Here is a 27,864-nt window from a genome sequence, read left to right on the forward strand (position 1 = left end):
GCATACAAGAAAAACAGATAATTTTAAACATGTACAATGTTTTTTTGTTTTGGCTATTGCTAAAAATATACCCCAGCGACTTAATACTGGTTTTGTACTCCAGGGCACATATTTGTTAGTTTTTCTTTATTTTGGTAGCTTGGAATAACTATACATGAAGTCTGAATTTCTGTAAAGCTGCTCCAAAACAATGTGTAATGTGAAAAGAACTAGAAGCAAACTTGACCTGACTTTAATTTCTATCTGCCTGTTTTAGTCTTTTTTTTTTTTTAACTTTTTGCGCTCATCTTTCATGTTTGTGGCACAGCTATGGCAGCCAATACAAATCCATACTGGGTCCCAGATTTTTTTTCACAGACCTTTTACAGTCTATTTTTACAGGTTAGCTCAGACACTCCCTTATTTGACATACAAGGACATATATATATATATATTATATATATATATATATGTGTGTGTGTACAAAAAAAATCCATGTTTCATAGCTACTGGCACTATATGCAGAGGTAGATTATTATTATTATACTCACTTTTGATTTTTCAAATAACCATGCAGCTACCAGAAACAAAACAAAACAAATAAAATAAAATAAAATACTAAGTATATTGCAGTGAATTTACGGTTAATGGGAGGAGTTAGACTGATGATCAGTGGTCAAGGTTCAATTTAGACGGCTTTAGTTTCTCTTCAGATCATTTAGTCAGATAAAGACAGAGACACTCTGGATGACAAAAACAAACTGCAAGAGACAAAATGGAATCAGAACATGAAGGTTAGTGTTAATTTAATAACCTAATATGATACTCGTACATCTGGTTTAGTATAATACTGAGAAGGTATGTACTGTATTTATTTAGTTTGTGGCATTGGCAGCACTAAACAGTGATTCACATTTAAAAGTAATATTGCAACCTTTTAATTTAAAGATGTTCTACTATATTTAGAAATGACACGTATGTTACTACATTTATATATATATATATATATATATATAAATGTATATATATATATATATATATATATATATTCTGTTTTGTTCTGTTCCAACAGATTTTAATTCCAACTCTGATCCAACTCACTTTTCTGTGATTTTTAAGTAAAGGCTTTCAATAGCTTGTTCGGGAAAATGGCTTGACTTCCCTGAACTAAGAATTTCTTTATTGGCTGTCATTACATTGTCATTGAGTTCAAAGTTAACTGAAAACTTGCTAACGTATGCTAGTAGGTCCAAAGTTTGCTGGTGGATTAGACTGTCTGTCCTGTAAATGATATAGACAGTCACATAAAGTTAAATTAGTGATGTTACATTCAGCAATGAAGTTCTGTAGATTATACAACAAAGTTCACATTGAAGCATCACTGCTCGATTCATCAGGTTGTATTTCTCCAATACCCTGAAATCTTTTTAATATCCTAATTCATCACACCAGAACCAGAAAGAGTCTAAAATCTCCAACCTTTAATACGAAGTAAAATTTTTACTAACATTTTCTATATCATGTCAAATTGTTATACCTACCTGCAGTTTCTACTGTATAATCTACAGAATTTATACTGTATTATATTTGTTCATATCTTTGATTGATTGATGTAAATGTGCATGAATAAGTTTCGGAATCAACTATTTTAAATCATTACAGTTTTCTATTTCTTTGATGAAAGCATAAACCTATAAAAACCCTAACCTAATTTAGTTTTCAACATCTCAAATTAAAGTGGTCATATGATGCGATTATTAAGATATTTGTGAATAGATAAGATCCTTAAGTTGGAAAGACTAAAGTCTCAAACCCAAAGAGATATTCTTTATAAAAGTTAAGACGTTTTGCAGAACGTTGCCCAAATGTTCACGCTAAGAAAGAAAGCATAACTTTACTGTTGCTGCCCCGCTGCTGTCATATTGTGAAGACGTTGTGTGTTTCGTTGCAAAAGCAAAAAAACTTTCTTTGGCTCTCCAACAGAGGATACTACTAGAAATCAGTGGTTAGGGTACATTTACAACACTGTTCCAGAACAGTTAAATCCAAATATTCAGATGTGTGCTGTGCATTTTATGGTGGACTGTTTCCTGATCCTGGAAGAGTAGACTACAATGCCAGCTGTTCTGACTCACAGTCTTTAAGTACTGTGAGCCGTGTCCCGGGCACCTATCAGCGTCGCCCTGGCAATAAAGGAGATCCACCTGCACACCATCACCGCGGGCTGATCGGTCCCAGCTGAAGACGCTGAAGAGGAGAATACAAAAGCTGCACCCGAGAAGACACGGGTGAGAAAGTTCTCCAGAAGACAGCCAGCTAATGTTGGCTAACCGGACACCGATTCCCCCGTGCACTCAGCCGGCCGGCAAACAGGATCACGCAGCACCGAGGACGAGCACCGGACACCTCTGGCACCGTCACAATCACAACCACAAATAAATACACCCTCCGGGTTCTAAATTTTCACTACAGCCTGCCGTGTGATTCTTCAGCCAGCGACACTGGTGGAGAATGTGGGCAAACTGCTGAAGAATCACCTGTGCCATGACCCTATTCACTCACCGTTTTTTTTTTTTTTTTTTCCTTCTCTGTGTTTCGTCAGTCGGTGACTCCTCCCCCAGCCATGGAGGAACTCCTCAAACACCTGACGGAGCTCAGTATTCGTAAGCAGCAAATTGTCGAACATATGGCTACTCAGCAGGGAGAGACAGAGTGTGAAGTCGCCGCTCTCCGCTTCGCGGCTGCCCAGCGGGTCCCGCTGCCGGATCCTCGCACTCAAGCCACCCAGCTCCTGCCGAAAATGACCGTCCACGACGACGTGGAACATTATCTGGGCATGTTCGAGTCCGTAGCCACTCGAGAGGACTGGCCCCGATGCTGACAGGAGAACCCTGGCGGGCGTATTTCTCTCCATGCCAGCGAGCCAAAAAGAATCATACGACGAGCTACGGAAGGAAATCCTGGCCCGTGTAGGTCTGTCTCCCATCGCCGCGGCCCAATTGTTCCGAACATGGGAATAAAACAGTTGGTTGCCAGCCCGTGCCCAAGCCGCCGAACTCAACCGCCTCGCCCACCACTGGTTGCTCACCGGGGACCCCAGCGCTGCCCAAGTGGCCGAACGCGAACTCGTGGACCGGTATCTGCATGCCCTGCCACGGACCCTTCGTCAGGCGGCTGGAATGAGGAATCCGTTGTGAGATTTTTCAAGATATGCTGTTGTGAGAATCTCGTCGAGGCAGTCGAACTAGCGGAAGCGACGTTACGTCGAGAGGCTGGGGAGCGAGCACCGCCATTTCCCCGGAGGGTGTACCAGGACGCCAGAGGGCACCCAGCGCACAGCCAGCAGGTCGGCGGTTCCCGGCGCACAGGACGAGCCAATTCCAACTGAGCCACCACCCTCACCCAATTGCGCCTGGCTGGCAGGCTGTGCAGTCCATCTGGAGCCGCCGCGAGGGGCACCCCAGACCGAGGTTTTCATTAATGGCCGTCCGTTTACCGCTCTGTTGGACTCCGGGAGCGCAGTAAGCCTGGTCCAGTCCTCCATATTTCCCCCCACAGGTGGGAACCAAAGCCCGCATATCCATCACATGCGTCCACGGTGACACTCAGAACGTACCTACCCGAGTGGTGACCATATCCACGAAAACCGGCACCTGGCCCCTGGAAGCGGGCGTGGTCAAGGACTTGCCTGTACCCGTGCTGCTGGGGAGAGACTGGTCAGGCTTTCATCAACTACTCACCCGAGTCACCCAGCCTGCCAGCCCTGCCGGGAACCGCCTGAGGAAAAAAGACCTCCGCCGAGCTCTCCGACGGTGCCCTGCCCTCCTAGCATCGGACAGCGCCCGAGATGGTGAGTCCCCCCCCCCAAAGTTCTAACCTTTTCTATGATGTCTTCCAACAGGTTAGGGGTGGGGGAAAATTTGTGGAGGAGCAGCTCGGGAATGACCGGCTGAAGCACTGCTAGAAGCAAGTAAGGGTGGTTAAAGGAAAAGAGGTCCAACCACCACCGCACCCGACCCAACACTTCGTGGTCCAGAATGGCCTGCTGTACTGTGTCGCGCAGCGGAGAGGGGAGGTGGTGAAACTGCTGGTAGTCCCACATACCAAGACGCAGATGGTCATCGAGCTCGCGCACTCCCATCCGATGGCTGGCCACCTGGGGGCGCAGAATACTACCCAACGGATCCGAGACAGATTCCACTGGCCCGGTATGGAGGCGGAGATCAAACGGTTCTGTCAAGCTTGTCCGGACTGCCAACGGACGTCGCCACATACCCCTCCCCCAGCTCCGCTAATTCCGCTGCCCATCATTGAGGTGCCTTTTGAGCGAATAGGGATAGATCTAGTAGGGCCGCTGCCAAAGTCCGCCCGGGGGCACGAACATATATTGGTCATCGTGGACTATGCGACCCGGTACCCCGAAGCCATACCATTGCGCAAGGCTACCTCCAAGGCCATCGCCCAGGAGCTCTTCTTGCTGTGTAGCCGGGTCGGCATCCCCCAAGAGATATTGACGGACCAGGGCACCCCCTTCATGTCCCGGACGATGGCTGACCTCTGCAGCCTCCTCAAGGTAAAGCAGCTTTGTACCACCGTCTACCACCCTCAGACCGATTGGCTGGTCGAAAGGTTTAATCAGATGTTGAAGCAGATGCTCCGTCGCGTGGCTGCGGACGTCCGACGGGATTGGGACCAAATGCTGCTGTACGTCCTCTTCGGCATCCGGGAAGTCCCCCAGGCCTCCACAGGATTTACACCGTTCGAGCTTCTGTTTGGGCGGCAGCCCCGTGGCCTGCTCGATGTCGCCAAAGAGGCCTGGGAGCAGCAGCCGACCACCCATCGGACCACGATCGAGCACGTGAGGGAGATGAGGGAAAGGATCGACCGCGTCATGCCTCTCGTCCGGGAACACCTGACAGCTGCCCAAGAAGCCCAACGTCGACGATACGACTGGGCGGCCCAACCACGGGAGTTCCAACCAGGTGATTACGTTCTGGTCCTCGTCCCCACGGCAGCATGTAAATTCCTCGTTAAATGGGAAGGACCGTATATCGTCACAGAGAAAGTGGGACCCGCGACTTACAGAGTACGGCAGCCTGGACGAAGGAAGGAAAGTCAATTATACCACATTAATCTCCTGAAGCGCTGGGAAGGAACGAGGACTGCCGCCACCTCTTCCGTGGTTGTTGACATCAGCCCCCAACTGTCGGCCGCCCAGAGGACGGAGCTCCAACATCTGGTCGGACAATTCTCCGATGTATTCTCCCCACGTCCCGGGCGGACCCACATAATTCAGCATGATGTGCGCACACCTCCAGGGACTATCGTGCGACAGCGGCCCTACCGAATCCCGGAGGCCCGGCGACACACAGTCGAGAGGGAGGTTCAAGATATGCTGAAGTTGGGAATCATCGAGCCCTCCCGCAGTCCCTGGTCCAGTCCTATAGCTATGGTCCCAAAATGGGACAGCACCCTCCGGTTCTGTAATGACTTCCGCCGCCTTAACGAGGTCTCCGAGTTCGATGGATACCCGATGCCCCGTGTCGACGAGCTGCTGGAGCGGCTGGGGAGAGCCCGGTTCATTTCCACGCTCGACCTCACCAAAGGCTACTGGCAGGTACCGTTAACGGAGTCCACCAAAGCGAAGACCGCCTTCTCCACCCCCAGTGGCCACTGGCAGTACCGGGTTCTCCCCTTTGGGCTGCATGGGGCTCCAGCCACCTTCCAACGGATGATGGACATCGTGCTGAGACCCCATCAGGCTTATGCAGCGGCCTACATCGATGATGTCGTCATCCACTCGGAGACCCTAGGAGGACCATCTAGAGCGGCTCCGGAGGGTGCTTCTCGAACTGCGGCGGGCAGGGCTCACCGCCAATCCCAAGAAATGCCACCTTGCCCTACCTGAAGCAAAATACTTCAGATTCCGGGTGGGCCGGGGTCTGATCTGTCCACAGGAGGGAAAAGTGGCAGCCATTCTCTCGGCCCCGAGGCCCACCTCCAAGAAGCAGGTATGGGCCTTTTTGGGATTGGCGGGGTACTATAGGTGTTTCATACCTAACTTCTCCTCCCTAGCGACAGCCCTGACAGACCTCACCAAGAAGGGACAGCCGGAGAAAGTGAGGTGGGGAACCCCGGAAGAAGAGGCGTTCAACAGGATAAAAGCGGCACTCTCGTCTGAACCGGTATTGCGCGCCCCCAGCTTTAACTGTCCCTTCTTGTTACAGACGGACGCATCCGACACCGGGTTGGGAGCCATGCTATCCCAAATACAAGATGGTGAGGAACACCCGGTGGTCTACATCAGCCGAAAGCTGTCCATCACGGAACAACGGTACGCGGCCGTGGAGAAGGAGGCGCTGGCCGTCAAGTGGGCAGTCCTGGAGCTGAAGTACTATCTACTGGGACGGAAATTCACCCTCATCACCGATCACGGCCCTTTGCAATGGATGGCCCGGGCTAAAGACACCAATGCCCGGGTGACGCGGTGGTTCCTGGCGCCCCAGACTTCCACTTCGACGTGCGACATCGAGCTGGAACCGCCAACGCCAATGCGGATGGACTCTCCCGCCTGTGGACAGCTTTCGCAGGTCTGTCAGGTGTGACCCCGCCCCCAGCCCCCACATCCCCACTCACCCGAGGGACCAGGGAGTGATCGACCAGCCCGCCACCTGAGCACCGGACACCGATTCCCCCGTGGACTCAGCCGGCCGGCGAACAGGATCACGCAGCACCGAGGACGAGCACCGGACACCTCTGGCACCTTCACGATCACAACCACAAATAAATACACTCTCCGGGGCTTTAAATTTTCACTACAGTTTGCTGTGTGATTCTTCAGCCCGCGACAGTACGTTTACATATGTAAAGGATTTGCCACTGATGATTCAAACGTGAGTTTTGAGCAGTGTAGAATAGCGCTTGTAGTATGTTATTTCTCAGATCACAAATGCAGACATGGTTTTGTTTACATGGCACAATGCAACGCAACATGTAAAAAGACAGTATAAGTCATTGTAATCCGTAATTATGTCCCCACTGGATGCAATAAATGCCTCATTTATAATGTGTTTTAATGTTTCTGTCTTGTCGCACCAAAGTATGGTAAGGGGCGTAACATTTCCGTCACACACTTCAGGTATTTGGCTAATTACAACGCACTGGATAGCTCGCCAATCAGAGCACACTTCGGAACGAAGAGCTTTGTAAAAGCAACATGTTTCAGAAGGTGAGAGGAGAAACAATAATGTACTTTATGTGGAAAATAATGTTATTTTTAGCAACATCATTAGACCCCTTTAAATCTTAGAAAAGACCACAGTATTTTTTTGACAACTGTAAACAATTTTGTCTTTGTCAACTTACTTGCAAGCTGCACTTTTTCATGCATAAGTTTTATTTTCTTAAATATTTGAAAAGCAAACAAGCAATAATGAATCCCTCATGATTTGCTTCTTATGAACTCTTTATTGTTTTTATTAAATATACATTTATGAACATATTAATATGAATACACTAACCTGATAAAAAGGTAACACCAACAAAAGTAATTTTTTAAGGTTAGATTTAAAATTTTTCTTTACTTTGGCTAGAAAGCTATTATTCCTAAGAGTATTACTTGTTTTACTGGGGAAAAAATAATGTGTGGTGTCCCTTGAACGTCCCTTGTCCCATGCACATACGTTTAATCCACCAATGCTTTAGTGTAAAAAATGCATGTCAAATGATAGCATGAAATTGTGCATGATACACAGTGGCAGGAGACTTGGGTAACCGTTATTAAATAAGGATGAAACTGTTAGAATCACAGACTCATTTATAAATCATCTATAGAGCTCCAGCTAATGACATGAACTGTTTGAATGCAGGTGAATCACAGGATCTGAGGCTTGTGCTGCTGGGAGTCTCTGGTGCTGGAAAGAGTGCAATAGGAAATGCAATACTGGGTCGAGAGGCATTTAAAGAGAGCACAACCAGAAATAGTGAGTTACAGACAGAAAGAGTAAAAGACAGAAATATCTCCATCATCGACACTCCAGGATTCTTCAACACTCAGCTGACTGATGAAGAGATGAAGAATGAAATGATGAGGAGTATGTATCTCTCTCATCCTGGTCCACACGTGTTCCTGCTTGTCATCAACCTGGAAAACTTTGAGGAGGAGCAGAGGAACATTGTGGGAAAGACTAAGGAAATCTTTGGAGCTCAAGCTTTTAAATACACCATGGTTCTGGTCACTGGAAGAGAACAAATGTCAAGGAGAGAATGGATGCTCTTTATACTTGATTCAAAATTTCGAGAGCTGATCAGTCACTGCAGAGATAATTATCATGCACTTAACAGTAAAAATGAGATAAATCAAACTCAAATCACAGAGCTTCTGCAGAAGATTGATGAAACCATCAAACAGAATAATCATCAGCATTACAAAATTGAGATTTACTCAGTGTCTCGAAAAAAGAGCATAAGAATAAAGAAAAATCAAGAGGAAGAAAAGACTGACAAAAGAAAAGAGACAGAAATGAAACAACAGCAAGCAAAATCAGCTCCAGATATTTTCACAACCCGCAATGTAAAGGAAGAGAGAACGACACACACTGTCACTGAACAAGAAAATGAAAGCATAAGAGGAAAGAAAACAGGGGAAGAATATACATACAGCGAAACAAAGCAAAGTAAAGAGAAAAGACAAGAACTAGCAAAAATAGGAGAGTTTTTTGAAATGGAAAGTACAATGGAAGGGAGATCAGCAAATACTGTTATTAAAAAGAAAGAGAGTTTTGTTCCTTATGTCAGAGAAACAATGAGAACAACTCACATATATGAAAACCTGGACCAGAGCTCATTAGACAGATTCGAGGATTTCTCTAATGATGGAATGAGAGGCAAAAAAGTAGTCAAGCCACCGGAAAAAAACTGGGGAATGAGTAAAAAGACAACCTACCAGATACTATCAGACGACGGTGAGAACTTTACACAAAACTCAACACAAAAACCAAACCTCAAAGATCAATTCACTAACATAGATGATGACATATGATAACATACTGTATATTTTTCTGACACATCCAACAACTTGATCCAACAATTTGATTTGCATAATTTTATTAATTTTAGATTTGTTGATCAGAACCAACAAGTATGACATTGAGAGAGAAATTGACCCAGAAACCTTTATAATGAACCAAATTGTCAGTATTATACAGAAGAACAATTTAATAATAAAATCAAAATGAATAATCTTTATATGTAATACACAATTTTACAATTTTTTTTTTTTTTTTTTTTACAATTTTACGATTCTTTAAGAATCTGCTTAAAACCCATCTCTTCCATCTTTATTTGACCCTCTAACTTTAACACTCACTATTCTAATTCTATTCTTAAGAAAAATCGAACTACCTTTCTAATCTTTTTGTATTCTATTTTATTTTCATTTATTATGCAATTGTGTGTGTGTGTGTGTGTGTGTATATATATATATATACATATATATATATATATATATATACAGGGCTTGACATTAACTTTTTTGCTCACTAGCCAATGTGGCTAGTGGTTTCCCAAAGTTACTAGCCACACAGCATTTTTACTAGCCACATTTACTAGCCACAAAAACTTCAGGTTTTTCATCTTGTGCATTGTCTGCTCACCGGGTTTTGTTGCACATTTTATTTGTCGCCACATAGCTCCACCGGCGACCAAGGACGTAACTCCAGCAGGGCATATAGCTGTCTCTTTGTTTCTGTCACTAGCGCGCAAGCGCAAGGCAACACTGTGTGCATTAGTAATGCGCGGGTCATCTCATAACCCGCGGGTGGGGTTGGGGCGGGTCATTAAAAACAAAACAAAAAAAATCCATATATGTTGTAGTGTTGGGCGATATGGTCATTTTTCAAATCAGAGCAGTTTCACGATACACAATATTTTCGTGCATGGATGGATCAAGAAACAGACTCTTCTTGTCATAGGCTAACTATTTGGTGTTTTAAACCACGCAGGTGCACAAGAGAGAGCCTATGGAATCACCAATAAATAAATAAAATATTTTCAAACATACTGACGTTAAATATAAAAATACTGTATTTAAAACAGCTAGTTCATATTTAGTCGGACACAACTGTCATATCTCGCGTCCTGTGACAAATCTGCCGCATCTGTGCATGGAAGTTATCTGTCTAAATGTTCTGCAAAGTCAGTCAACGGTGAAAATCAATAGTAGATTTCATCAAGTCCAACAGTTTAACACTAATATTGGACATAAACAAACACATTAAATATGAAGTATTCAAAACAGGTAAGTTCGTATATTTGGAGTAAAGTTGAACTGATGCATCAGTCATACAGTGCTCCGGACTGAGCGCCTCATTATGAGCTCGAATGAGATGCATTCTAACAAAACTGTCGCATTAAACTCAGTTAGTGAGGGCTCGTTAAAAATATTGCACATATATAGGCCGTTCAGTTTCCTTGTTAAAGTGCAATGAAATACCTTAAATCTGTAGACGATGTACATCTGTTTGTGGATAGAGACTTCACAGGCTACATACGCTAATCCTCATTTGCGTGCTTGTGTGAAAAGCAGTACTGAAGTGAAATAGCTGGGTGGTTTGATAGCTGAATTATAATAGGACGCCTCATAACCCAGAGGTCGCGTTGGGGTGGGTAATTTATTTGCGGGGCGGGCCAAATAATTTCATGAAAGCGGGACCCACGGGTTGGGAGTTGTAGTGTTGTAGTGACACACTGTAAAATGGTTTATTTCAGATGCCTTTTACAAACCCTACAATTATTCAACCCGCCAAAGTGGCTAGTTGGAGTCACTGTGTTACCCGCCACGAACAAAATTGGTGGGCGTTAATGTCAAGTCCTGTGTATATATATTAGATTAGATTAGATTAGATTAGATTCAACTTTATTGTCACTGCACATGTAAGGTACAAGGCAACGAAATGCAGTTAGCATCTAACCAGAAGTGCAATAAGCAGTAAGTACAGAATATACAGGGTCTATAATATGTACAATAACTATACAGATAAGTATTATGGACATAATTTACAGATTTTAAATACTATAAGCATGATATACAGGTAGGTGTGCTATGAACATACTATACAGATGGATTATGTAAAAGTGTATGTACACTATAGGCAGAACTATGAACATATGAACATAATTTACACTAGTGCAATGGACAGTACAGTGCATAGAAAATATTTTCAGTGTGCAAATGGATTACTCAGTGTTTCTGGATGAACAGACAGTAGTGCAAGTAATAACAAGTTTACTGTTTTTTGCTTGTTGTAAATAAATAAATAAATCAGTCAGATGTAGTGTTGAAGAGGGGGAGGAGTCTATGTGTGAGGTGTGGGGGGTTTTGAGGGGTGTCAGAGGGCAGAGTTCACCAAGGAGACAGCTGTAGGGAAAAAGCTGTTCCTGAATCTTGTGGTCCTTGTCCGGAGCCTCCTGAAGCGTCTCCCGGAGGGCAGGGCAGGAGGTTAAACAGTCTATGGTCAGGGTGAGAGGAGTCCTTAAGAATGCTGCGAGCTCGGCGTAGACAGCATTTTCTGTGGATGTCCTCAAAAGCAGGAAGTGGTGTCCCTGTGATGCGCTGGGCAGTTTTCACCACCCTCTGCAGTGCTTTTCGGTCAGCCACTGAGCAGTTCCCATACCAGACTGTGATGCAACTGGTCAGGATGCTCTCGATCGCACACCGGTAGAAGTTCACCAGGATGGCTGAAGACAGCTGGTTCTTCTTCAGTGTCCTGAGGAAGAAGAGGCGCTGGTAAGCCTTCTTGACCAGGCTGGAGGTGTGTGTAGTCCAGGACAGTTCCTCCGAGATGGTGGTTCCCAGGAACTTGAAGCTCGAGACACGTTCAACAACCATACCGTTAATGTGGATGGGGTCATGAGTGCCTCCTTATTTCTTCCTGAAGTCCACAATGAGCTCCTTTGTCTTAGTGGTGTTAAGGAGCAGGTTATTGTCAGCGCACCATGTGGCCAGGTGCTGTACCTCTTCCCTGTAGGCAGTTTCATCGTTGCTACTGATGAGGCCAATCACTGCAAACTTAATGATGGAGTTGGATCCATGCACAGGCTTGCAGTCGTGGGTGTAGAGGGAGTAAAGGAATGGGCTCAGCACACAGCCCTGTGGTACGCCGGTGTTGAGTGTGATGGTGGTGGAATGGTTGTGGCCTGACCTAACATGCTGAGGTCTGTTGGTCAGAAAGTCCATAATCCAGTTGCAGAGGGAGGTGTTAATGTCCAGGTCTCCAAGTTTTGTTGTCAGCTTGGAGGGAATGACGGTGTTAAATGCTGAACTGAAGTCAACAAACAACATCCGTACATATGTGTTGTTATTGTGCACGTGTGTGAGTGCAGAGTGCAGCACTGTGCATACTGCATCCTCTGTGCTCCTATTTCTGCAGTAGGCAAATTGGTGTGGGTCCAGTGTGGGTGGGAGGAAGTCTTTGAGGTGTGCTAGAACCAGCCGCTCAAAGCACTTCATGATGACGGGTGTGAGTGCTACGGGGCGATAGTCATTCAGGCACATTGGGGAGGAGTTTGTTGGTACTGGCACAATGGATGTGGACTTAAAACATGTTGGCACAGTTGCTTGGGTGAGGGACAGGTTGAAAATGTCTGTGAAGACCCCTGCAAGCTGCTCGGCACATGCCCTAAGCACACGTCCAAGAATGCCATCTGGGCCAGCAGCCTTGCATGCGTTGATCCGGCTCAATGCAGTGTGGACATCTGTGGAGGTGAGTTTGAGAGGTTGGTGGTCTGCTGAGGGTGAGATTTTGGTGGCCATCTCCTTGCTGTCGCTGTTGAAGCGAGCATAAAAGTAATTTAGCTCGTTCAGGAAGGAGACATCCGTGACCGTTGGAGCGGAGTTGCTTGACTTGTAGTCACTGATGATCTGGAACCCCTGCCACATGCGTCGGGGGTCAGAGTTGGAAAAGTGTTCCTCTACCTTCAGCTTGTAGCAGTACTTGGCCTTTTTGATGCCCCTTTTCAGGTTAGCCCTGGATTTACTGTAGGCCTGAGCGTCATCTGACCTGAAGGCAGTGTTGCGGGCTTTCAGCAGAAGTCGCACCTCCTTGTTCATCCATGGCTTCTGATTAGGGTATGTTGTTATCTGTTTTTCTGTTGTAACACTGTCAATGGTGGTGTTGATGTAATGCAGTACAGAGGAGGAATAGATGTGAATGTCCATGTGAGAGCCACAGGCAGCCTGAGAAGCAAACATACTCCAGTCAGTGTGTTGAAACCTGTCCTGAAGTAAAGAGTCTGCTCCAGTTGGCCACACTTTGATGGTCCTCACTGATGGTTTCACACGGTTGATGAGGGGTGAATACTTAGGGGTGAGAAACAAAGAAAGGTGATCAGATTGTCCGAGGTGGGGGGAGGGGGGTCGCGTGGTAAGCTCCATCAATGTTTGTGTAAACATGATCCAAAGTTGTTTCTCCTCTAGTGTGACAGGAAACATGCTGGTGGAATTTGGGGAGCACTGTCTTTAATTTGCAGTGATTAAAATCACCCGCGACAATAAAAGCAGCCTCTGGGTGAGCAGTCTTTTGTTTACTAATGGCTGCATGAAGTTCGTTCAAAGCAAGCTTGGCATTAGCATCTGGTGGGATATAGACTGTGGTTATAATGGTGGAAGTGAACTCCCGCGGCAGATAAAAAGGTCTACATTTAACCATGAGAAACTCTAGGTTAGCTGAGCAGTGTCTCCCAACAATGACAGTGTTCGTACACCAAGCTTTGTTGACATAAATGCACAATCCACCACCTCTTGTCTTACCGGAGTCATCTGTCGTTCTATCTGCCCAGAGCGTGTAGCGCCCGGCTAGCTCAATAGCATTATTGGTTCGTCGCTGCGTAGCCATGTTTCTGTGAAAACCATGACATTGCAGTCGAAAAGACTCTTACTGATGCGAAGTCGTAACTCATCCATTTTGTTCACCAGTGACCGCACATTAGCAAGGAAAATGCTGGGTAAAGAGAGCCGGAGCGGTTTTAGCTTTAGCTTAGCTCTTATACCTCTGCGCTTCCCCCGCCTTTGTTTACGATCTCGACGCCGCCTGCGAGCACTTGCGCCCGGCCGGGTAGAGTGCTTAGTCTCGGGTGTTCTGACGATCTCAGGGATGAGTCGAAGATTGGTGATAAAACTGTTGGAAAAGTCCTCACCGATATCCAAAAGTTCCTGTTGGGTGTAGGATGTTAAAGCAAAACTGTTCAGTACGAACAGACCCGAGATGAGCAGGAATAATACTGCAAAATTGCAAAAACTGGAGAGACGCTGAGCCTCGCGATGTGTACGCGCCGCCATCTTGGTCATGAGGAATGCATTGTCATATATATATGTGACCTCTAACACTAGCTTGCTCTATTCTTTTTCTATTCTATCTGTTTTCTTTTTATTTATTATATTATTGAAAAGCCCTTGCTACGTGTACTGTGTTAAGCTAACTGAGACTTGTTATGGCACTTGTATATCATTTCTCTTTTTGTTGTTTTTGATTTGCTTCCACTGTCCTCATTTGTAAGTCGCTTTGGATAAAAGTGTTTGCTAAATGAATAAATGTAAATGTAAATAAACTTCAATAGTAGAAGTCTATGGAAAAATCTTGCTAAAATTAAAGACTATTTAAACAGTTTTTCAAAGTTTAGTATAGTGGCTGTTTATGAAACATGGTTGGATAAGGATATGGTATTAGATGTAGAGCTAGATGGATATGAACTGTTTGTAAGGAATAGGGAAGACAAAAAAGGAGGTGGAATTGCTACTTATGTGGATTCTAATTTAACATAAAGGGACCACAGATTTTATTAACACCTATAGGCCCAATCCCAATTCTATTTTAAACTCTTTCCCCTTCCCCTACCCCTCCGCCACATGAAACAGAGTGTCAAGTGGTAGGGGAGAAAATATTCCCCTAAGGATTGGGACTACTATGACGTCACACGCCATCATTCGTCGTCTAGCTCTTACAATACACACATATACTGGTGTGCATTAAAGCCTTTAATTATTGTTCTGTATTAATGAGCTGCTTACTGACACACACACATATCGGAAATCGTGCAGCTCACAGATCCAGGAGAAAATAAACTTGTCAACGCTGCCCCACGACTTTTATTAAATACAGTTTAAATACTGAATCGCTACATTATATTTTCCAGCGACGAGACGACACAATCGCTGTTTTTAAGTAAACTCACTCTAAAAAGATAAATGAACTAACTATTCTCTCTCTCAAATAGGCAATATTTGAGAAAATGGTTTAGAGATTTCTAATTATTGGGGGGATTAGTCTACGGCAGTTATCGCCCTGATCAGACATATGCTGTGGCACTATCATGCAGTCTGTAATGATATGACGTTAGCAAATATAAGCGATTTTTTGCAAACATTTCTTTGAGTAACATGACCGTTAATATGAACTCACAATTGAATGTAACATAAACAAATGATTACTTTTCGTTAAAATCTTTATTTATGCCAAAAAAGGTTACATTTATGTGTCTTTTTGTTCGCTGTAGCAGCCATGTTGCCGAGATAATTCATACCCCTTTGTTTGAAGTGTGGTCCCAAAAAATCTTTGTTTGAAGGGCTATCTGGCGCTTCCCCTTCCCCCTGCCCCTCCAACCAAAAGAGAATCGAGACACCCCTACTCCTGCACATGAAAGCGCGAAACGGAGGGGTAGGGGAAAGGGGAAGGGCTAAGGGATAGAATTGGGATTGGGCCATAATATAACATTATTTCCAACATTATTTAATAGTAAAACCAAGCGGGATAACAACAACATCAGCAACATTAATAGATAATATTTTCACTAATGAAATATCAGTGTGAAAGACAGTGTTATAGATAGATTGTGAAAGATAGATTGTTGTCTCTGTGTACTGGAAGCTTATGTCACTAAAACAAATTCCTTGTATGCTCAACCATACTTGGCAATAAAGCTCTTTCTGATTCTGAAATGGATCAATTAGATGCAGGGCTTTTAATAACTGATATTAGTGACGATCTACCTGTTTTTGCAGTCTTCCAGAATTGTGAGACACAGAACACCAGAAGCAATAGAAGTTTTTAAAGAGGAACTGGACAGGCAAAATTGGGATAATGTCTATAGTTATGAAAACCCAAATGAGGCTTATGAAAATATTAAACATTTACGATAAATTCTGTCCACTTAAAGCAATCATAAAACACAGAAACCTTGGTTTACTAAAGGTATCATAAAAGCACGTAAGAAGAAAAATATATTGTACAGAAAATTTCTGAAATCTAGAACAAGAGATGCTGGAAATAAAGAATATAAGAATAATTTGTAACTAATTAGAAACAGTAAAAAAGAATACTATACAAAATTATTGATAGAACATAAACAAAATATCATAATCAGAATCACAATGAGCTTTATTACCAGGTATGTTTACCAATACGAGGAATTTGTTTTCATGATAGAAGCTCCGCAGTGCAACAGAATGACAGCAATAGAAAAAAAACCCACAATAAAAGAATAAAAAATACAAATAAGAAGGTAAGGAATGACAATATACAAATTGACAATTGTAGGCAGGTATATTACAAAAAGCAGTAATGTATGTACAGGTATATTATGTGCAAAATTTAAGTGTACACTAAGAATGTGTGTTAGATAAATAAGTGTATGTGTATATAAATATATTGTGTCTGGTCGTTCTGGCGCTCAGAGCTCTGTAGCGTCTCCTTTTTCACAATGGAGTCAATAGCCATGTTTCCATCAACTTGTCAATTGAATTATCTGAAGTTCTGTAAAAAAAATCATGCGAATAAAGCTGCTGAAAGTGTGTTTCCATCAAACGGGTCAGCAAAACCACCGTGCACCTGTGTGTTTACGCCGTGTGCAATGCCATACGAACGAGGATGATGCGAAGATATATATACCTACCTGGAGTGGATGAGGCGCATGATATCTCGCTGCGTAACTCCAGAGCGCACCTTGTGCCACAGGTGTATGGCGCAATAGACGGGACTCACGTCCCGATTAGACCCCCTGCTGAAGGCTACAGGGATTTTGTCAATAGAAAGGGCTGGCCATCAATCGTACTACAGGCTGTGGTAGACGATCGTTGCATCATAAGGGACATTTGTGTCGGCACTCCCGGTAGTGCGCATGACGCGGCAGTCTTCACCACTTCTGACCTGAACAGGGGCGTCTGTTTACCTTGGTAGATGGTACACTTAAGCAATCTCAGATTGAATGAAAATGGAGTTCATATATTATGTTTCATTTCCACATTGATGTACAGTACAGGCCAAAAGTTTGGAAACATTACTATTTTTAATGTTTTTGAAAGAAGTTTCTTCTGCTCATCAAGCCTGCATTTATTTGATAAAAAAAAACAGGAAAAAAAATATTAATATTGTGATATATTATTACAATTTAAAATAATTGGTTTTTACATTACTCCAGTATCACATGATCCTTTAGAAATCATTCTAATATTCTGATTTATTATGAGTGCTGGAAACAGTTCTGCTGCCTAATATATTTGATGAATAAAAGGTTAAAAAGAACTGCATTTATTCAAAATAAAAAAAATATTTTCTAATAATATAAATCTTCTTTACTATCACTTTTTATCAATTTAACACATCATTGCTGAATAAAAGAATTGATTTATTTAAAAAAAAAAAAAATTACTGAACCCAAATTACTGACCAGTAGTGTATATTGTTGTTACAAATAATTTCTATTTTTAAAGCATTTGCTTCTTTTTTTAATTTTTATTTTTTTTACTTTTTATTCATCAAAGTATCCTAAAAAAGTCACAGGTTATGAAAAAATATTAAGCAGCAGAACTGTTTACAACTTTGATAAGAAACTTTCAAAACCATTAAAAATAGTAATGTTTCCAAACTTTTGGCCTGTACTGAATGAGTACCAGAAGTATCATCACAACAATTAGCTGCAGAGTTGTTAATTATTGTGCTTATTTGTTATAGCCTACATGTTATCTCTACACCTTGTGTGGATATTCTATTCTAGATTCCCTGAGAGACATCCCCAAAACCCAATCGAAGTGGAAGGTGTCCAGGTGCCCCTCCTGTTAGCTGGAGATCCAGCCTACCCTCTCCTCCCATGGTTGATGAAGGGATTTTCTGGCCCTAATCTCTCAGAGGAAGAAGAGGTGTTTAACCTTCACTTGAATGGTTCACGTGTGAAAGTTGAACACACGTTTGGACGCCTCAAGGGGAGATGGCGTGTGCTGGCCAAACGGTCTGATATTGACCACAAGTTCATGCCAACCGTTGTGGTTGCTTGTTGTGTATTGCACAACTTGTGCGAAAAGGAGAGGCAAAGGTTTTTCCAACCGGGCCCTGAGCAGCACCACCAAAACCTACCACAACCACCTCATCACCCAAATGAAGGTACACCAAACGCAGAGGCAGCAGCTATCCGCCAAGCTCTACTTAGATATGTGTCAATTAGAGTCCGCCAGTAGTACAACAGCAAGCTATACATTATCAGTAAGGAAATGCTTGATATCAACTTTAGATTTGTATGATTATATATTCCCTCCAAATTATTATTTTGCCTATTTTCTTTCTTTGGGGCACTCTCATTTTATAGCTCTTTTTAATTTGTATAGTGTAATGTAGTGATTGTGCTCTAGAATGCAGACAATTGTATTGTCATCTGTAAGTGCCCAGCCCAGTCTAAACCTCAAGCCATTTTCAGAACTGTTTGGAGCGCATTTTCAGTACAGTGGGGTAACAAAATTTTGTCAGTGCATTGAACAGTATCTCCATCGAAAAAATAAACATATATAATGCGAACCGTGCAAACTGTGCGAACCGTGAGGAGATATTTACTGATGTTGACAACAAGCATGTTCCATCTCCTGACTCTTCTGTAAAAAGAATAATGTTCTTAGTCAGAGTGAAGTTATCACAAATGACCCTTTTACTTTGATGTAGGGCAAGGTTTCATGAAAATATGGTTGGTTGGTTGTATTAATCATACAACACATTATATCTACACATGTTGTTTATTTAAGTTTGCATAAAATGTTTTGGTTGCACTTTATTTACAGTGCTATATTTCCTCATGTAGTTTGTTTTATTGCCTTTTATTGAAAAACAGCTGAACAGTCGCTGTTGTTTCTAACTCAAGTCAGGCTTTGCCTTCCCTTGTTCAGGGATACATAATGTGCATCTTATGCATTCATTTATATGGTAAAACAATTTGAGTAACCATAACCATACACAATATGAAGCCCCAGTATTGATTTCTTTTTAAACATAGGCTATATATGTGGGGTTTATTCACTAACGCTTGAAACATTAATTTAATTAGAAAATAAAATAAATATTCATACCTGTAGACTCTGTAACGTCTCCCTCATCATTGCTCTGTTTCTCATCAGTAATTGAAGTCTCGGCTAAAATGATCAAGATACAAATGTGAAATGATGTACAGTCCGGATCAAAGCTTAACGCGTTCCTCAAAGTAAATGAGAATGATAACGTGATATCTTACCTGAGCTGTTAATATTAGAAGCCAAGGAAGCTACGATGGGCCTTTGGCCGAGGATCTGATCCATCTCATCAAAAAGGTCGAACTTGCCTTTTATTTTCCCTCCGGCACCGCTGCGAGACAACTCTCTTTTTTGACCCATGTATCGCTGTTTGAGCGCTTTCCATTTACTCCGGAGGACGTCCCACGGCTTGTCGTAACCTTTGTTGGCCATTTCCTTCGCGAGTTCCTGATAAATTATGGCATTTCTTAGATTTTTGCTATCTAAAATAGCCGTTATATTTTTCTCATAAATTAAATTCAAAAAGCATCTCGTCTCCTCGTTTGACCACTTACATCTGTCTTTGATACCCACCATGTGTGCAAACATAGGAGGCGCAAACAGAGCGGAAATAAACTAAAACTTCTTCCGGGTTGCAACCATAAAATGACCTAAAACTTAATCGCAAATCATTATTTATTCGGCAAATAACGTTTCCATCAGCGTTTATCGCATAAGCCGTATATCGATCAAGATAAAATCCGATGAGACCGACCGTATTTCATTTGAGTCGATATTCACGAAATTCAATCGAATTTTACTGTTTCCATAAGGCATTTTTCATTCGATATCACATAATTCGGATAAAAACGTGTTGATGGAAACATAGCTAATGTGAATGTCCCACTTCAGTTCCTGAGAGAAAGTGGTGCCCAGGAACCTGAATGACTCCACTGCAGTCACAGTGCTGTTCATGATGGTGAGTGGGAGGAGAGCAGGGGGTTTCTCCTGAAGTCCACGATCATCTCCACTGTTTTGAGCGTGTTAAGCTCCAGGTTGTTGAGAGTGCACCAGACAGCCAGCTCTTTAATCTCCTGTATGTAAGCAGACTCGTCACCGTCCTGAATGAGGCCGATGAGTGTGGTGTCATCTGCATACTTCAGGAGCTTGACAGAGGGATATTTAGATGTGCAATCGTTAGTGTACAGGGAGAAGAGCAATGGGGAGAGGACACAGCCCTGGGGAGCTCCGGTGCTGATTGTATGGGTGCTGGATGTGTATTTTCCCAGCCTCACTAGCTGCTGCCTGTCTGTCAGGAAGCTTTTGATCCACTGACAGATGGTGGTGGGCACGGAGAGCTGAGTTAGTTTGGGCAGGAGGAGGTTTGGGATGATAGTGTTAAAGGCCGAGCTGAAGTCCACAAACTGGATCCTCACAAAAGTCCCCGGTCTGTCTAGGTGTTGCAGAACATAATGTAGTCCAATGTTTACTGAGTAATGCAGTCCAGTGTTTACTGCTTCGTCCACAGACCTGTTTGCTCTGTAGGCAAACTGAAGAGGATCCAGTAAGGGTCCAGTAATGTCCTTCAGGTGGGCCAGCACCAGTTTTTCAAATTACTTCATGATTACGGATGTTAAATCCACAGGCCTGTAGTCATTTAGTCCTGCAATTTTGGGTTTCTTTGGGATGGGGATGATGGTGGAGCGTTTGAAGCATTAAGGGAGTTCACACAGCTCCAGTGATCTGTTGCAGGAGTGGATGGTCTGAACGGTTGTTTAGAGAGGTGTTCAGGTTGGGTTGCAAGAGTTGTTAATGGTGTGAACAGTTGTATGGAGAGGCGTTTTCCACACTGATGTGGAGTCATTGGAAGTGAACTGAGTCCTTATTTTTCCAGAATAATTCCTCTTTGCCACTCTAATCTCCTTTTCCAGTGTGTATTTAGCCTGTTTATACAAAACATTGACCCCCTTCCTGTAAGCATCTTCTTTGGCCTGACGGAGCTGTCTGATTTTTGCAGTGAACCACAGTTTATCATTGTGGTAAGTTAGATGAGTGCTGGCAGGAATACACATATCCTCACAGAAACTGATATAAGATGTTACAGTCTCTGTGAGCTCGTCCAGATTGGTGAGGTCAAAACAAGATTGTAAATCCTGCTCTGCTTCATTAGTCCATCTTTTTACAGTCCTTAATACAGGTTTAGCAGATTTTAGTTTCTGCCTGTAGGTCGGTATAAGATGAATCAGACAGTGATCAGAATGTCCCAAAGCTGCACATGGAACAGAGTGATATGCATCCTTTATTGTGGTGTAGCAGTGATCCAATATATTGCTGTCTCTTGTGGGACATGTAACATGCTGTCTGTATTTTGGCAGTTCACGTTGAGAGATTGGTTTTGTTAAAGTCCCCGAGAATGATTAAAACAGAGTCCGGGTGTTGTTGTTCTGTCTCTGTGATCTGATCAGCGAGTTTCTGTAAAGCCAGGTTTACGTGCGCTTGCGGAGGAATGTAAATACTCACCAGAATTAACGAGTAAAACTCCCACGGCGAATAGAATGGCTTGCAGTTCACAAACAGCATTTCTAGATCAGGACAGCACATCTTCTTTAACACAATTACATCTGTACACCACCATTCATTGATGCAAAATCATGTCCCGCCACAGCGCGGGATATAAGGAACATGGAAAGTGCTTAATAGTGTAATACATAAAAGAAAATATAAGGTTGAGTATCCAAATCATTTTATTAAAGATAATAGAATTATAAATAATATGAATGAATTTGTAAATGAGTTTAATTATTATTTTGTCAAAATTGGTTGTAATTTAGCAAATAAAATAGTGCATCCACAAAATAAATCCATAAACATCAATTCTATCCAAAAGAGCTCAGACTAATTTTTTAAGACCAACTAACGAAAATGGAATATTAAAAATTGTGAGATATTGCAAAGGAAAAATAGGTAGATAAAAATGGGTTGGATATGTGTATAATGTATAATATTGTTCAGCCTTTTTACCTTCATTTGTAACCAGTCATTCAAAACCGGTATTTTTCCAAATGAAATGAAAATAGCCAAAGTTCTTCCGTCACATAAAGATGGTGACAAGCATTTGTTTTCTAATTATAGACCCATTTCTTTGCTTTCTCAATTCTCCAAAATATTATATATATTATATATTAGAAAAGTTATTTGTTAAAAGGCTGGATAATTATATAGAATTAAATAATATTTTAATGGAACAACAATTTGGTTTTAGAGCACATAGGTCCACTACAATGGGAGTTATTAATTTCGTTGAAAATATTACACAAGCAATAAATAAAAAACAGTACACGGTTGGAATTTTTTTACATCTACCGAAAGCCTTTAACACAATAGGTCACAATATCTTATTACATAAATTGCAAAAGTATGGTTTTAGGGGGATAGCACATTCTTGGGTTGAAAATTACTTAACGAATAGGCTCCAGTATGTACACAAATGGTGTAGATTCTAAATTGCATAGAATAAGTTGTGGAGTTCCGCAAGGCTCTGTGTTGGGACCTAAGTTATTTTTGCTCTATATTAATGACATTTGTAAGGTGTCTGATGTACTCAGTTATGTCTTGTTTGCTGACACCAATGTTTATTGCTCAGGTCAAAATCAGAAGTTGGTAATGGTAGTGGAGAGAGAACTGTACGAACTAAAGAACTGGTTCGACTCAAATAAATTATCTTTGAATTTATCTAAAACAAAATTAATGGTATTTAATAATAAATTGATAGAAAATGATATTAAAATTAAATAATATTATGTTAAAAAGAGTTAATTACTTTAAAGGGATAGTTCACCCAAAAATCACCCTCATGTCATTCCAAACCCTCAAGAGCTCCGCTCATCTTCGGAACACAGTTTAAGATATTTTAGATTTAGTCCGAGAGCTCTCAGTCCCTCCATTGAAGCTGTGTGTACGGTGTACTGTCCATCTACACAAAGGTAAGAAAAAAATAATCAAAGTAGTCCATGTGACATCAGAGGGTCAGTTAGAATTTGTTGAAGCACCGAAAATACACTTTGGTCCAAAAATAACAAAACGACAACTATATTCAGCATTGTCTACTCTTCCGGATCTGTTGTGAGTGCATTCAAGTGTAGTGATATCCGGTTGGCGAATGAATCACTCGATGTAACCGGATCTTCTTAAACCAGTTCACCAAATCGAACTGAATCATTTGAAACGGTTCGCGTCTCCAATAAGCATTAATCCACAAATGACTTAAGCTGTAAATGTTTTTAATGTGGCTGACACTCCCTCTGAGTTAAAACAAACTAATATCCCGGAGTAATTCATTTAATCAAACAGTACATTGACTGAACTGCTGTGAAGAGAGAACTGAAGATGAACACCGAGCCAAGCCAGATAACTTACGAAAGATTGACTCTTCTCGAGTCAAGAACCGTTTCTGTCAGACGCGTCCGATTCGAGAACCGAGTAGCTGATGATACCGCGCATGCGTGATTCAGCATGAAGCAGACCGACACACAGAGTGTCTGAACCGAACTGATTGTTTTGGTGATAAATTCTGAACTGATTCTGTGCTAGTGTTATGAGTGCGGGTAAACCGAAGGCTTGAATCAAGGACAACCATCGCCAATGACGTCATTAAGTCGAGCGCAACTGATGCAACCGGATCTTGACTCGAGAACGAGTCAATCGTTCGTTCGGTCCATGATCCATGGCATGGACGTACCATATTTTGCAATTTTATATAAATTGCAATATATTTTGAACAAAAGTGCATTATATATATTGTACAGTTCTCTCATCACTCCATATTTAACATATAGAATAGAAATCTGGGGAAATACATATAAATCTAGAACTACTCCAGTTTTTCTACTACAAAAAAGGTCATCAGAATAATTACACATTCTCCATATAATACCCCAACGAATCCTTTGTTTACCCAGTTGAAAATATTCAAATTCTATGACTTGGTAGATTTGTACACTGCTAAACTTGTGTATAAGGCAAGACAACATACCCTCCTTCAGTTCTTGTAAGATATGTTCAGCTTGAGAGACAGTAATTACGACCTTAGAGGGACATATATGTTTAACATGCCATATTGTAGAACCAATTGAAGAAGAAACTGCCCATCAAATAAAGGTGTTCAGCTTTGGAATAGCTTCCCTGATGAGTAAAAAAAGGCTAGTTCATTAACGCAGTTTAAAATACTTTATAATGGATTGATAATGAAAAGATATACTGAATAGTGATGATAATGATAATAATGACAACAATAATAATAATAATAATGCATGTTCTTCTAAATACACATTGAGAATATCCTATATTGTCATATTAAATTAATGTCAATTAGTGCTGCTTGTGTGGAGTTAAGCATAATAAGCTTTAGCTTAAGCCTAAACCTTTTTGGTCAATAAGAGTGTATATATCTTGTTTGTTTGTTTTTTTTAATCTTGTAATTATTTTATTTTGTATGGTTATTTATGTGTACATGCATATGTACAATTGTATGTATGTTAATCTCATGCTTTCCTGTGCAAAATGATGCAAAAATTTTGCTCGTTGACCAAAAAAAAAAAAAAAAAAGAAAGAACAGAACAGAAGCAAATTACTAAAAAAGTATATATACTCACCTAAATGATTATTAGGAACACCATACTAATACTGTGTTTGACCCCCTTTCACCTTCAGAACTGCCTTAATTCTACGTGGCATTGATTCAACAAGGTGCTGAAAGAATTCTTTAGAAATGTTGGCCCATATTGATAGGATAGCATCTTGCAGTTGATGGAGATTTGTGGGATGCACATCCAGGGCACGAAACTCCCGTTCCACCACATCCCAAAGATGCTCTATTGGGTTGAGATCTGGTGACTGTGGGGCCATTTTAGTACAGTGAACTCATTGTCATGTTCAAGAAACCAATCTGAAATGATTCGAGCTTTGTGACACGGTGCATTATCCTGCTGGAAGTAGCCATCAGAGGATGGGTACATGGTGGTCATAAAGGGATGGACATGGTCAGAAACAATGCTCAGGTAGGCCGTGGCATTTAAACAGTGCCCAATTGGCACTAAGGGGCCTAAAGTGTCCCAAGAAAACATCCCCCACACCACCACAAGCAGCCTGCACAGTGGTAACAAGGCATGATGGATCCATGTTCTCATTCTGTTTACGCCAAAATCTGAATGTCTCAACAGAAATCGAGACTCATCAGACCAGGCAACATTTTTCCAGTCTTCAAGTGTCCAATTTTGGTGAGCTCGTGCAAATTGTAGCCTCTTTGTCCTATTTGTAGTGGAGATGAGTGGTACCCGGCGGGGTCTTCTGCTGTTGTAGCCCATCCGCCTCTACCAGGACCACACCCCTAAATGCATTGAAGCAACTGCTATGTGATTGGTTGATTAGATAATTGCATTAATGAGAAATTGAACAGGTGTTCCTAATTATCTTTTAGGTGAGTGTGTATATATATATATATATATATATATATATATATATATACACACACACACACACACACACACACACACACACAAACACACACACACAGAATCTCACAAAGTGAGATTTCGTTATTTTTTTTTTATATCTTTTCATGTGACAACACTGCGAGACACTATATAAATATATGTAAATACACTACTGCTGATACTGGTCTCATTCACTTAGCATGATTACACACAAATTTGTACATGAAAACTGTGTATGTATCTGTACAATTATTAGTGAATGAGAATTAATTATTTTTGTAATTATTAGTAAAATATGATGTAATAGTAAAATGCAAGACGTTTTTTATTTATTATTATTTATTATATTTGTGCTTATATTTCATCCATTAATCACAGATACAGAAAACTTAAGATTTTTTTCTTCAGGAAACAGGCAGACTAGAATAAATAGCAACACAGAAGCGAACAATAACCAATAGAAATGGCAAAACAAAAATTAAATAATTAATCAAAATGTTGTACAATTATGAGTAATATTAGGATAAAAAGTCTAAATATGAAATATTGATCGCCATCAGATGCTGAGCTGACAGGACGCTTGTTGCTTTTCTCCCCACCATCAGACTTTCTGTCGCTCATGGCATTTAATGCTTCGTATACCACTTCTGCATTCATAAATAGTCTTCTTTTACTCATTTTGTCTTTATTTATAAAACTGATAACCACTAATTCAGTGAGTGAAAGGGATTGCCTAGCAGTGTACTGTTTAAAACACAAATTACAGCGCGAACATACAAACATTATATAGCGGGTAAATTTGACCAGCGCTGGCGCTTGTAGGTATAAATACCCCATTTTTCCTTCTGGTTTTATCTAAATCATTTTAAACAACGGGATCAGGGTAAATCACACAATTTTAGTAAAAGTCAGTGACTGGGATACTTGAATGTTGTATTAAAAATATTTTATGTATGTTTTAAAAACAGCTACGGGTACAATTTACAGTTAATAATTCAGGAAATGGAAATCCTGTGCTGTTATTCAGATTTTCATCAAATTAGCTCATTATCTAGAGACAGTCTAGAGTCTATAATGCATAAATCTTTATTTAGTATGTTTACTTCTGTCCTTTTATATTTTGTCTATCATGTCAGATCTCAGGATTGTGCTGGTGGGTAAAACTGGCACTGGAAAGAGTGCGACAGGAAACACCATACTGAGAGGAAAGGCATTTAAGGAAGAATTTTCTTCTGAATCTGTGACTGAGAAATGCAAGAAACATCAGAGGATAGTGGATTGTCGAAACATCTCAGTGATCGACACTCCAGGACTGTATGATACACAAATCAGTGAATGGAAACTGAAGAAAGAAATACGGAGATGTATAGAAAAGTCTGTTCCCGGTCCTCATGTGTTCCTGCTGGTCATCAGACTGGACGCGAGATTCACAGAAGAGGAGAAAAACACAGTGAAATGGATTCAGGAAAACTTTGGAGAAGAAGCTTCACATTACACCATCATTCTGTTCACTAGAGGAGATCAGCTACACAAGTCTATAGAGAAGTTTCTCATCAAAAACAAGCAGATTAATGAGCTAGTTAGACAGTGTGGAGGCAGGTATCACGTATTTAATAACAATGATACAAATCCAGCCCAGGCTACTGAACTGTTCAAGAAAATAGACATAATGGTGATGAAGAATGGAGGAGAGCATTACACAAATGAGATGTACAAGAAAGCTCAGAAAAAGATAAGGATGAAAAAGGTTGAAGAGACAGCTTTAGTGGGAGCGAGTGTGGCAGGTGTAGGAGCAGCATTCGCAGGAGGTGCAGCATTAGTTGCTGCTACTGGAGGAGTGGCTCTGCCTGCAGTTTTAATGGCAGGAGGAGCAGCTCTAACAGGAGGATCAAGTGCTAAAGTTATTGCAGGTAAATTGAAATATATCAAGGAAAAGAGAAGAAGTTCCAAGGAAAAGAGAAGAAATTCCATGCATGAGGACTTGAGTTTTTCTGAAAATGAGTGGGAAAGTTCATAAATAGGGGGAAAAAAGAGGCAGGAGATGGAAGGATTTTTTTTTTTTTGACATTTACTTTACTATTATTACTATTTTTAAAT

The 27,864-nt window shown here is 41.5% G+C and overlaps 1 protein-coding gene and 1 pseudogene across 1 annotated transcript; both read left to right on the plus strand.

The window, feature by feature from the left end:
- LOC132099126 (NACHT, LRR and PYD domains-containing protein 3-like) overlaps window positions 1-27,864 on the plus strand; it is a 476,979-nt pseudogene that overhangs the window by 197,036 nt on the left and 252,079 nt on the right.
- On the plus strand, window positions 687-27,784 carry LOC132098523 (uncharacterized). Its single transcript, XM_059504609.1, has 3 exons — window positions 687-773; window positions 7,848-8,942; window positions 26,904-27,784. Exons 1-3 carry the CDS (start codon window positions 755-757, stop codon window positions 27,782-27,784), a joined length of 1,995 nt encoding a protein of 664 aa, XP_059360592.1. The 5' UTR covers window positions 687-754.

This window comes from Carassius carassius, chromosome 22, assembly GCF_963082965.1.
Source record: "Carassius carassius chromosome 22, fCarCar2.1, whole genome shotgun sequence".
Classification (NCBI taxonomy): Eukaryota; Metazoa; Chordata; class Actinopteri; order Cypriniformes; family Cyprinidae; genus Carassius; species Carassius carassius.

Excerpts from the sequence above, each read along its gene's own strand:
- LOC132098523 (XM_059504609.1), top strand. Across the intron at positions 8,943-26,903 it reads CCAGATACTATCAGACGACG|ATCTCAGGATTGTGCTGGTG; the intron begins GTGAGAACTTTA and ends CTATCATGTCAG.